The 12,730-nt window shown below is 37.9% G+C and overlaps 1 protein-coding gene across 15 annotated transcripts in view; it reads left to right on the top strand.

Moving 5' to 3' along the window:
- The window catches only part of C2CD5 (C2 calcium dependent domain containing 5), a 104,112-nt gene that overhangs the window by 69,149 nt on the left and 22,233 nt on the right, over positions 1-12,730 (top strand). For all 15 annotated transcript variants that reach the window (XM_066264735.1, XM_066264729.1, XM_066264721.1 and 12 more), the window contains 7 exons: positions 466-652; positions 6,248-6,412; positions 8,048-8,188; positions 10,479-10,542; positions 10,970-11,031; positions 11,255-11,353; positions 12,209-12,298. In XM_066264735.1, coding sequence (XP_066120832.1) covers positions 466-652; positions 6,248-6,412; positions 8,048-8,188; positions 10,479-10,542; positions 10,970-11,031; positions 11,255-11,353; positions 12,209-12,298 — 808 coding nt within the window. The remainder of the gene's footprint in view (positions 1-465; positions 653-6,247; positions 6,413-8,047; positions 8,189-10,478; positions 10,543-10,969; positions 11,032-11,254; positions 11,354-12,208; positions 12,299-12,730) is intronic.

Below are 12,730 nucleotides of genomic sequence, written 5' to 3'. Positions count from 1 at the left end.
GGGAGAAGCAGGAAGCATCAACTCCCATATATGCCTTGACCAGACAAGCCCAGGGTTTCGAACTGGTGACCTCAGTGTTCCAGGTCAACGCTTTATCCACTGCACCACAACAGGTCAGGCTAGTTTATATCCTTTTAATGAGCAAATTAACATTTCCCTCTACTATCTATTCATCATATAATCACATTGAGTTATGAAAACTAGGATTTTAAATTACTGTCTCTTGTGATTTTGATCAGTATTTCACTTCTAGAGATTTTGAGATATTTTCCTTTTTGTTTGTTGAAATAGATTTTTAGCAAAAACAAGCAATAAATGGCAGAGAGATTATTGATATAACTTAATTAAGCACATTTGAAACAAGTAAATATTTTCTCAAGCATACTCTTAGAAAGTTTTAAAAATTGGACATGTCTTAAGATAGTACCAAGAATGCCATCCACTAACTAAATTATTTTTTAACAGGTTATGTCGCTTAAAAAAGAAAGCACAAGCAGAAGCAAATGCCACATCTATCAGTAATCTGTTGCCATTTATGGAATATGAAGTGCATACGCAGCTAATGAATAAACTAAAACTCAAGGGAATGAATGCTTTATTTGGACTAAGAATTCAGATCACAGTGGGTGAAAATATGTTGACAGGCTTGGCGGTAAGTTCACAGGTTTTGTTTTTGTTTTTGCAATTTCTGTAGCTGTAGAAGATTCTGTTTTATGTGGTTCAAAGAGTCTTTTAAAAAGACTTGTGTAAAGAAATGTGCATCAAGACTTAAGGGTCGGAGACATAAGAAGTAACAAATCTGGCGATAGGCTTTCAAATGCTTTATCTTGATTTATAAAATTATTATTTTAAATAAATAAATGACCATATAAAATATCTGTCTATTGATTGATATTTATGTTATCATTATATTTTTATATTCTGATCATAACATCAATAGTTCGATTTCTAAAAATTATCACGTGCAACTTGTTTAGTAAGTTGGCCAGCATTGTGCTGGACTTTATAGTGGTCACATTGTTAAAGCAGGGCTTTTCATTCTTGGCACTGTTGAGGGTTGGGGCTGGATAACACTTGTTGTAGTGGGTTGTCTCATTCCTCGGCGGGTGTTTAGCAGCATTCCTGGCCTCTGCCCACTAGATGCTAATAACTTCCCTCAAGTGTGACAACAAAACGTGTCTTCAGACATTACCAGATGTCCTTTGAGGTCAGAGTCACTCCATAGGGGGAGGACTAAAATAATCTTTAGTATTGATGGAGAAAGGAAAGCCATACCTGTGAGACATTGACTATTGGGCAGAGAATAATATTTCATTATAAATGTACACCTGTTGTCAGAAGACTAGAATATGCAGTAAAATATGTGTTTCTTAAGTGTTGGTAAATTGTGAGGCAGGGAAAAGGTCTTTATTTCAGCTCCATGTTTACCTTCGCTGGTTAGAAACAAATTCTTGACTAGCAAGTTGTTAATGGTGAAAGCAAGAGCTGCCTTTGTAAATATGAGACCCAGAGAACTGGATGTCTGCATCAGCTGGAATCTGAGCAACAATTCTATGGAAATCCTCTCATATTCTAGATACTTTGCAAGCCAGAATTTCTATCTATGTCACTGTCACTTTTTACATTGGAATTCTCTGCCATCTTTCTAAGATATGCATAGAAATTTAACTTAAGAAATTTATGGAGCTTGAATTCTTTTTCTCAGTATGCATTTGTACATAAAATGCTAAGTTTCTTGCTTTATCCTCGTTTTCTTTTCTTTTTTTTTTTTAATAATTTTATTTTTTTTAATGGGGTGACTATCCTCGTTTTCTATAAGAGAAAATATGGACATTTCTGTATGTAGGGGATGAGTGCATGAGATTATGATGAACTAATTATATAATCACTTTTTTTTTTTTTTTTTTTTTGTATTTTTCTGAAGCTGGAAACAGGGAGAGACAGTCCAGTCAGACAGACTCCCGCATGCGCCCGACCGGGATCCACCCGGCACGCCCACCAGGGGCGACGCTTTGCCCACCAGGGGGCGATGCTCTGCCCCTCTGGGACGTCGCTCTGCCGCGACCAGAGCCACTCTAGCGCCTGGGGCAGAGGCCAAGGAGCCATCCCCAGCGCCCGGGCCATCTTTGCTCCAATAGAGCCTTGGCTGCGGGAGGGGAAGAGAGAGACAGAGAGGAAGGGGGGGGGGTAGAGAAGCAAATGGGCGCTTCTCCTATGTGCCCTGGCTGGGAATCGAACCCTGGTCCCCTGCACGCCAGGCTGACACTCTACCGCTGAGCCAACCGGCCAGGGCCACTTTTTTTTGACAGAGAGCGAGTCAGAGAGAGGGACAGATAGGGACAGACAGACAGGAAGGGAGAGGGATGAGGAGCATCAGTTCTTTATTGCAGCACCTTTGTTGTTCAGTGATTGCTTTCTCATGTGCCTTGACCGGGGGGGGCTACAGCAGAGTGAGTAGCCCCTTGCTCAAGCCAGAGACCTTGGACTTCAAATCAGTGACCTTTGGGTTCAAGCCAGTGACCATGGGTTCATGTCTTTGATCCCACACCCAAGCCTACGTTCAAGCCTGTGACCTTGGGGTTTTGAACCTGGGTCCTCCGCATCCTAGTCTGATGATCTATCCACTTCGCCACTGCCTGGTCAGGCTAGAATCACAATTTTTTAACTAGAGGAATTTGTAATGATTAATGAAAGTAATCTGAGTTATATTCAAATATTTGATATTTATATTAACTTGGGGGAAAAGTACTTATTATAATTTATTCATCTAAAAACTCACATGCTACCCTAGCTGGGACTCAGTGGGTAGAGCCTTGTCCCAGAGCAATGAAGTCATGGGTTCAATCCCTGGTCAGGACACATACAAGAAGCAACCAATGATCGCACAACTAAATGGAACAACGAGCTGATGCTTCTTTCTCTTCCCCCTTCCCCTTTCTCTCTATCTCAAATCAATGGAAAAAATATGTATTTCAAAGAAAACCTCACATGCTTAGTGAAGACTTAACAGAAATGTGTATATTGGACTAAATACAAAACTGTAGTTACTGGTGGGTATCTATGGAAACTAAGAGCTTGATTCATATTCAGAGGCTTAAGAAACATTGTGCTGCCTGACCAGATGGTGGCGCAGCAGATAGAGGGTCGGACTGTGACACAGAGGACCCAGGTTCAAAATCCCAAGGTCCCTGGCTTGAGTGTGGGCTCACCAGCTCGAGTGCGGGGTCACTGGCTTGAGTGTAGGATCATAGACATGACTCCGTGGTTGCTGACTTCAGCCCCAAGGTCGCTGGCTTGAGCCCAAGGCCGCTGGCTTGAGCAAGGGGCCAGTTTCTCTGCTATAGACCTCCGGTCAAGGCACATATGAGAAAGTAATCAATGAACAACTAAAGTGCTGCAAAGAAGAACTGATGCTTCTCTCCCTTTCTGTCTGTCTGTTCCTATCTGACCCTCATTCTGTCTCTCTGTCTCTGTTACACACAAACACACACACACACACAAAGGAACTCTGTGCCAACTGTATCAAACATTTCTGATGCTTGAGGCCCAGAAAGCTATATTGTGATCCTGGTATAATTCTTTAGTACCTGCCTCAAATACTGCCTTATCTGATTCTTACTCATCTTTTTTTTCTGATCACTACTGACACTAGTTAGAGCTGTTTGTGATTTTGATCTTCGTGTTTAAGCTTGTGCACTTAAATCTCAAGGTCCCAAGAGTAGTTTTCATGACAGTTAATCTCTGATAAGAGCTACTGGGTGTCTGGCACTGTGCTATTGCAGAAGAAATGAGTATTATCTTTACAAGAGGAGAAAATGGATGCTGTGATAGGTTGAACTTGTACAAAGTGATACATTACACGTAGTACAACTGGAGTTCAAACCCATGACTGTCTAGTACTAGAGTCTATGTTAGCTGTTCTGGGCTGTTGCCTCATTAGCAATTTCAGTGAAAAAGTGTGAGAGTACACTAAAGCTTCATATGGCACAGAGGGTATTTATTCTGAGGCTGAGCATCAGAAACTGGGTCCTAGGTGCAGTCATGGACACTAATGAGCAAGCCAGGATGGAGACCTTCCAAGGATCAATTTCATTTTCTACACAGACTTCATCATAGAGCATCATACACTTTTTTTTAAATTTTTTTAATAATTTTATTTTTTTAATGGGGCGACATCAATAAATCAGGATACATATATTCAAAGATAACATGTCCAGGTTATCTTGTCGTTCAGTTATGTTGCATACCCATCACCCAAAGTCAGATTGTTCTCTGTCACCTTCTATCTAGTTTTCTTTGTGCCTCTCCCCCTTCCCTTTTCCTTCTCCCTCTTCCCCCTCCCCCCGTAACCACCACACTCTTATCAATGTTTCTTAGTCTCAGTTTTATGTCCCACCTATGTATGGAATAATGCAGTTCCTGGTTTTTTCTGATTTACTTATTTCACTTCGTATAATGTTATCAAGATCCCACCATTTTGCTGTAAATGATCCGATGTCATCATTTCTTATAGCTGAGTAGTATTCCATAGTGTATATGTGCCACATCTTCTATATGAAAAGATGCTCATCTTCTTTAGTTATTAGAGAAATGCAAATCAAAACTGCAATGAGATACCACCTCACACCTGTTAGATTAGCTATTATTAACAAGACAGGTAATAGCAAATGTTGGAGAGGCTGTGAAGAAAAAGGAACCCTCATACACTGTTGGTGGGAATGTAAAGTAGTACAACCATTATGGAAGAAAGTATGGTGGTTCCTCAAAAAACTGAAAATAGAACTACCTTATGACGCAGCAACCCCTCTACTGGGTATATACCCCAAAAACTCAGAAACATTGATACGTAAAGACACATGCAGCCCCGTGTTCATTGCAGCATTGTTCACAGTCGCCAGGACATGGAAACAACCAAAAAGCCCATCAATAGATGACTGGATAGAGCATCATACACTTTTAAGGATGGATTTCTATACAATTGACAGTTGATTAATTTCAAAATAATAATCAACTCAATTCAAAATACATAAATATACAGAGTTAAAAAAATAGTATTTCCACATTTTATTCCTTTGATGTTAACATTTTGATGTTTATAATTCTGTGTGTTTTTTTGCTTTCTTTATATAAGTATATTTAAAAATAAATGCACAGGCCCTGGCCGGTTGGCTCAGCGGTAGAGCGTCGGCCTAGCGTGCGGAGGACCCGGGTTCGATTCCCGGCCAGGGCACACAGGAGAAGCGCCCATTTGCTTCTCCACCCCTCCGCCGCACTTTCCTCTCTGTCTCTCTCTTCCCCTCCTGCAGCCAAGGCTCCATTGGAGCAAAGATGGCCCGGGTGCTGGGCATGGCTCTGTGGCCTCTGCCTCAGGCGCTAGAGTGGCTCTGGTCGCAACATGGCGACGCCCAGGATGGGCAGAGCACCCCCCTGGTTGGCAGAGCATCGCCCCTGGTGGGCGTGCCGGGTGGATCCCGGTCGGGCGCATGCGGGAGTCTGTCTGACTGTCTCTCCCTGTTTCCAGCTTCAGAAAAATGAAAAAAATAAATAAATAAAAATAAATAAATAAATAAATGCACATAGGTTTGTGGAATGTGTATATATTTTGTATTTCCCATAATTTCCAGTACTAATGGCATATAATATTGCTATAGGGTCAGAGAAATTAATATTTATTTCATTAAACATTTAAAATAGGTCTGTGTCAAGTAAAGTTTTCTTTCCTGGTAATGATGGAGTTAGCATGGTATAGTGAGAAGTGCTTGGGTTTTGGAGTGAGGAACAGATTCAATCTCTTCTAAACATTTCTTGACAATGTGGTCTTGAGTAAGTTTCTGTGTGCACTTCAGTTTCTTCACTAGCTGTGCAAAGTTTCATTTTACTTTTGCTACAGAAAAGATAAGTTATCTATTTACTCATGAAAACTTACTTTTAACATCTTTTCATCTTTCTTCTGAACTTTTTCAGTGCAACTTAATTTTTACAATCACAAGATAAAAATTTTATAGTACAGTTGGATATGCAGTGAAAAGTAAATCTTGTCACTGCTGTCCTCCACTACCCCGGTCCTCACTGGAAGCCACCAACTCTTGTGACCAGTTTCGTTTTGCTGGAGCCTTCCACATGTGGCATGTGCATCCACTCATGCTAATTATCTTTTTCCTGCAGGGCAAAGACCGTATTCCTAACTCTGAAACCTTGAGAACTAGTCTTTAAATTTTTTTTTTAATCTCCCCGTTGTTTTTACAAGTCGGCCACAGGTGTATATTTAGCAGCGTTACCAACGCCTAGTGGAATTCAGATTGCTGGGAAGACTCCCAATGATGGCTCCTACGAACAGCATATCTCTCATATGCAAAAGAAGATAAATGACACGATTGCCAAGAACAAAGAGTTATATGAAGTCAATCCTCCAGTAAGTAAATAAATCTATATTGTGAATACAGAAGTTATTTTTTAGGTATTAGTATATTTTTAGGTTATCTTATTTTGGACATTAAAGATTTATTCCCCACTGTTTACATTTGCTCTTCTCATTACTTATTCTTTTACTTCCCTTTACATCTATGCTTAATGTCTCCTTTTTCAGGAAGGCTCGCTCTGACCACTATATTTAAGAATTGTATTCATTATTGTAGGCACCCTGTCAGATTTATACAGGACAGGTTAATTGGAGTGCAAACAAGATAAATGGGTATGAAAGTACTCCATAGATTAGTGTGTTATGAAACTGGGTGGTAGTAGTCTTTCATAGGGTATGCGTTAGTGATGAACATTTAAAACTACATTTTTGAAAAGCTTTTTCTTATAACTTTCTTGTTTTTTTTTTTTTAAAAAGATAGATCTGTTACACTGACAATTAGCTTTGCCTTTTGCGTTTGTGCTTACATGTCCACATTCTCCCAGTATTTCTTGTTGTGAGCAGATATTTAGAACCTCTACTTAGCACTGATTTTTAGCTATCTAATCGAAAAAGCTGATGAACCCATGTAGGAGTGCATCATACACTGACCTCAAAAAGATAACTATTATAACTACCAAAGTTTATTTAGCTTAATAAGTTGCAGAGCAAATACATGTGTAATATATGTGTTAGGTATACACACACACATACACTTATTGTGTTTCTCATTTTACTATGTGGAGATTTGAAAAATTACCACTGGATAAGAAAAGATATAAGACCCCGGCCGGTGGTTCAGTGAATAGAGCATTGGCCCTGCATAAGGACATCCAGGTTTGATTCCCAGTCAGGGCATACAGGAGAAGTAACCATCTGCTTCTTCCCTTCTCCCTCTCCCCATTCTCCCTCTTCTGCTCTTGCAGCCAGTGGCTCATCTGGTTCGAGCTTGGCCCCTGGCACTGAGGATAGTTCTATCGTGGTACATCAGCCTCGGTGCTAAAAATAGCTCAGTATCTGAGCATTGGCCCCAATGGGTTGTCGGGTGGATCCTGGTCAGGTGCATGCAGGAGTCTGCCTCATTATCTTCCCTCCTCTCACCTAAAAAAAAAAAAAAAAAAAAAGATAAAAAAGAGTAGAATCATATTTGCAGACATAAATCTTTAATTCTTTATGGACTTATTAGGACTTTTAAATACTGAGCAGAAAATGCCTTCTAAGCTGGAAGGACTGCCAGTTCCCTACTCATTGTAGTTTCCTCTTTGTACCTTAGTTGTCAGTAATGCCTTGCTATGTCTATGATATATATATATATGTTTTTGAATTAGTGTGTCAAGGCTGCTGTTATCAAAGGAAACATCTATATACATATATACATACTCTATAAAAGGTTAATTTGTCATAAAGCTTTTAATTAAATATAGACTTTAAATATATTTTATAGGCTTCCGCTCACAGGTAGTTGTCTGTTAATGTAAAAATTTAAAACCAAACCTAAGTATGCAAATATCAAATCATTGTGTTGTACACCTGAAACTACTATAACATGTCAATTATACCTCAATTTTTTTTTTTAAAAAAGACCAGTTTAAAAAAAAGACCCTGAGAAATACGGTCTTACATAATACAAAGCAATTATATTTCTTTTAGGAGATATCTGAAGAGATTATAGGATCACCAATCCCAGAACCTCGACAACGCTCGAGACTGTTAAGATCTCAATCAGAAAGCTCTGATGAAGTTACAGAACTGGACCTTTCACATGGGAAGAAAGATGCTTTTGTTTTAGAGGTATTGTAATGGACTAATTTCTGAATTTTTTTAGATGTGTACTTTAACAATCAATCCTAAATAGATGTGATTTTTTTGTATCATTACAAGTTATATGTGTATAAAAATATTTTATTATAGAAATTACAGTAAACTTGAGAATATCAGAACTTGATAATATATTTTTTGTTCAACACCAGAAGATTGTTATAATAATGCAGGTGGGTCTGGAAAAATTAATATATGGGTTAAAAGAAAATTAAAATAATATTAAACTTTTGACCTATTTTTTGTAAACTTGAATGAATTTAATTAAGAAATTTTAGTGCTATTCTTTTACTTACTATAATTACCTTCTTTATTTGTTACAACATTTTACTTTATAATATTTTTACATTTAATGATATAGGCACTGTGAATTCAGATTGTAGTGTTTTCTTGCTGAATTCAGAGGCTGTCGTTGAACTTTGATTATAAAAATACACTCAGAACTAGCTTTTCTGGAAAATAAAAGTGGCACAAAAGGTTCATGGTGCTTCTTCTTCCTCAACAAATTTGCTCCCCCTGCCCTCCGTTCTAGAGCTTTGAAAGGGCTAGATTCCTTTGATATTGAAGGAAAAAGAAGTAAATGAAGATGCTCAGAAATGTTCCAGTAAGGTACCAGTTGAAAGAAAAAGCAGCTGCCTTGATCTCAGTGAAGCAGTAACTGATGGTGGAGTTGTACTGGAATGTGATTGGAGTTCTGAAGAGTCTAGAACAGTGCCTGTGCATGTGATCAGGTTGTCAGTCCTGGGAGATGCACAAGGCTTAACTGCGATAAGAGTGTTAATTTGTAGAAAACTTAAACTGTGTGGATGTGTGCTTTTTCTCATTTTTTTTTATGGGCTGAGAATGGAAAAATAATGAAAATTGGTGTAGAATATGCCAGGTTAAGGAGGTAAAAGGACCCAGGGTACTGTTTAGAGTAGTGCCCCTCAGAGTGGGCTGTGAGTGCCTGGAATGTTGGCACTGACTGGGTTCTTGTAAGAAATACAGATTCTGGGACCCTTACTTCAGACCTACTAACTGAAAAGTTCAAGATGGGGCCCAGGAATCTGTGTAACAAACTCTTCACGTGATTCTTAGCATTACCTGAAGTTTGATCGAAAGCACCATTGACATTTCTGGTCCTGGAATCCTAAGTAGGGAACAGAAGTGCTTCAAATGTGGGTAGAAGACAGGGAGGCAAAGTGCAGATTCAGTAAGAGAAAAGACTGAAGGACAGGATGGTAGTTGGAGAATGCTGGAGAGCTGGGTGTGGCAGGATTTGGAGTGTAGCACTGAGGTGTGGCCGTGACTGTGGATAGCTAAGGTAAAGGGAACCTGAAAATGGTTCTGGAAGTCCCAGCAGTGATGTGAGTGGAAGCTCAGAGTGTGAGTCAGGACTTACACCTTTGATATATAGGTCAATGTCAGTATGTGTCCAGTTGGGTATTTTCTCTCTTTAGTAGTCATAATGGAATACTGTGATATAAGAAAAATAGGATTTGAACTTATTTCTTTAGACATGCCTTTAAATTTATCCCTACAGAATTTTGTTTTAAAGCCATTGTATATTTAATAAAAAAGATTGTGTTTTTCTAATTGCATTATATTTATTTACACAAATAGAGATTGCTTATCAAAGAAGATTAATATCTTCTTTGGAAATATGCCATCATCGAGGATTGAGAACAGGCTCATTAAAAAAAAAAAAAAGGCACTAACCTGACCAGGCTATGGCACAGCGGATAGAGCGTCGGACTGGGACGCAGAGGACCCAGGTTCGAGACCCCGAGGTCGCCAGCTTGAGCACAGGCTCAATGGTTTGAGCAAAGCTCACCAGCTTGGACCCAAGGTCGCTGGCTCAAGCAAGGGGCCACTTGCTCTGCTGTAGCCCCCCCCTCCACACACACACACCTTCAAGGCACATATGAGAAAGCAGTCAATGAACAACTAAGGTGCCGCAACAAAGAATTGATGCTTCTCATCTCTCTCCCTTCCTGTCGGTCCCTATCTATCCCTCTCTCTGACTCTCTCTCTGCCTCTGTCAAAAAACAAAAAACCCCACTAAATATACTTATAAAATATTTCATTTACAAATATTTATAATTATTAGTGTGGAGAAATTTACAGATATTTGAAATTGTTTTTCAAGTTTTATATTTTAATTTAAGGAAAATGGCTCTATTCTTTTGACTCATGTTTTCTATTTAGTAAATAATATTTTTTAAAATGTGAAATGAGTAGTAAATATCTACTTATGTAATTGTTTTAATCTTTCTATTTTCAGGTTGATGATACAGACGCTATGGAAGATGTACATTCTCTGCTTACTGATGTTCCTCCTCCTTCTGGTAAACAGAAAAAAATACCTTTGAGATGAGACTGTCTTTTTTTTTTGCCCATCAGTATTTTGGTTGATAATTATTATGGAACTAACTTTTTTTCTTTTTTTGGAACTAACTTTATTTTAAAGGCTTTATTGATATCACATCCTGTCATGTGCTTTGCTGCTAAACACATAGTTTTAAAGTATACATAAGTCAGAACTTAGGTGTTAGAACCTTTATCCTTTTCTGATTATGCATTTTTAAAAAACTGATAATTTATTAAGATGGTATAAAGTTTAGATAGTATAAAGTTTTCTGAATTTATATAGTTTTAGAAAAGGAATGAATGGTTCTTACAATTAACTTTTTATAATAATTGAAAAAATGTTATTTTTAACACAAAAATAAATGATATATTGTCATCTGTTTTAACTATAATTTGTTTTGACAGGCTTTTATAGTTGCAATACAGAAATTATGCCTGGTATAAATAATTGGACATCTGAGATACAGGTGAACCTTTCATTTTTAATTTTAAGCAAATACAGCTTAAGTAATTTCAGCAAATTCTTCTTAATGTATGTTGTTGTTTTTTAACATCCTTATTGCAATTAAAATGTTCCCCTTTTTTATAGCACATTAGTTATTATTGTTCATTATCTGGCAGTTCTGTTAACTGTTGAATTTACTGGTAAAAATAATAGAATGACATGCAATCGTATCTCTCTATATTTAGATGTTCACATCAGTAAGAGTAATTCGATTAAGCAGCCTTAACCTAACTAATCAAGCCCTGAACAAGAACTTTAATGATCTCTGTGAAAATTTGCTCAAGGTAGGAGCCTTCTGACTAACTATATTTTAGTCAAAACTCCTAAGAATCATGAAATTTAAAATGAAAAAGTGTATAGATTGTCTGGAATACCTTACACAGTTATGGGCTAAGTTATTTTTATTTACATGTCAATCTTTACTCTGCCATCAGGCAAAATGTTAAAGTTGTCCTATCTTAATATCCTGTCCTTTAAAAGAAATATATTTTAAGTTATTTTATGGCTTTATACTTTATAAAAATCAATTGTGTATGTGTAAATTTAAAATACCTTTTTCTTATATTAGTTTCTATGACCAATAAATGTGATTAAACCTTATTATCTGCTTAAATACTAAAAATGTATTCTTTTTGTGTGTGTGTGTGACAGAGACAGAGAGGGGGCAGATAGGGACAGACAGACAGGAAGGAGAGAGATGAGAAGCATCAGTTCCTCATTGCAGCTCCTTAGTCTCTTTAGTTATTCATTGATTTCTCTTTCATATGTGCCTAAATGGGGGAGGCTGCAGCAGACCGAGTGAACCCTTGCTCAAGCCAGCAACCTTGGGTTCAAGCCAGTGACCTTGGGCTTCAAGCCAGTGGCCCTGCGCTCAAGCCAGATGAGCCCATGTTCAAGCTGGTGACCTCGAGGTTTTGAACCTGGACCCCTGCGTCCCAGTCCAATGCTCTATCCACTGCACCACTGCCTGGTCAGGCAAAAAAATGTATTCTTAATGTAAGGACAGACAAAACAGAAGTGGACCAGCTTTGTTTAATCCTTTAAACTTTCCATTTGCCATAATATACTGTACATTAAAACGTCAGTTTTTGTGAACTGTTAAATTAAAAGTGATATTACTAATATTTTCTATTATATAGAGCCTGTATTTCAAACTACGGTCTATGATTCCCTGCTGCCTTTGCCATGTAAATTTTACAGTGTCTCTGCCTGAAGATGAATTAATTCAGGTAATTAAGATTCAGTCTATTATTAAAGAAGATTTCTATCTCTTATCTGATCAGTTTTAATAGTATGAATTTGCCATAATTAAGTCAGTATACACTGTTTTAATTCAAAATATTTTAAACATATTAGTATGAATCAGAATGTGTATATTTCATTTTTCTGAACTCTGGTTATCTGAAGGTGGACTCACGTTTGTGTTCCTGCATACATACAGTAGGATTTGTACTTACCTGGGATTTCCGCAGTCCCTTTCCTTTACACAAGGTGCTTTAGCGCTTTCTGGAATATCAGAGTTTTGGTGTACATGTTGGGCTTAGTTATAGTATGAATATCTGAGCTGATGTACGATCTTGACTAGGAAAGGCAAATTAACCAATTAGTAGAAGTTGTTCTGTGGTACTGAATAACGTGTAAGAAACTTGTTTTGGCAGTGA

This window comes from Saccopteryx bilineata, chromosome 1 (genome assembly GCF_036850765.1).
Source record: "Saccopteryx bilineata isolate mSacBil1 chromosome 1, mSacBil1_pri_phased_curated, whole genome shotgun sequence".
NCBI classification, from domain to species: Eukaryota; Metazoa; Chordata; class Mammalia; order Chiroptera; family Emballonuridae; genus Saccopteryx; species Saccopteryx bilineata.
Note: the sequence above shows the minus strand (reverse complement) of the source record. Positions and strands in the feature narration are given on the sequence as shown.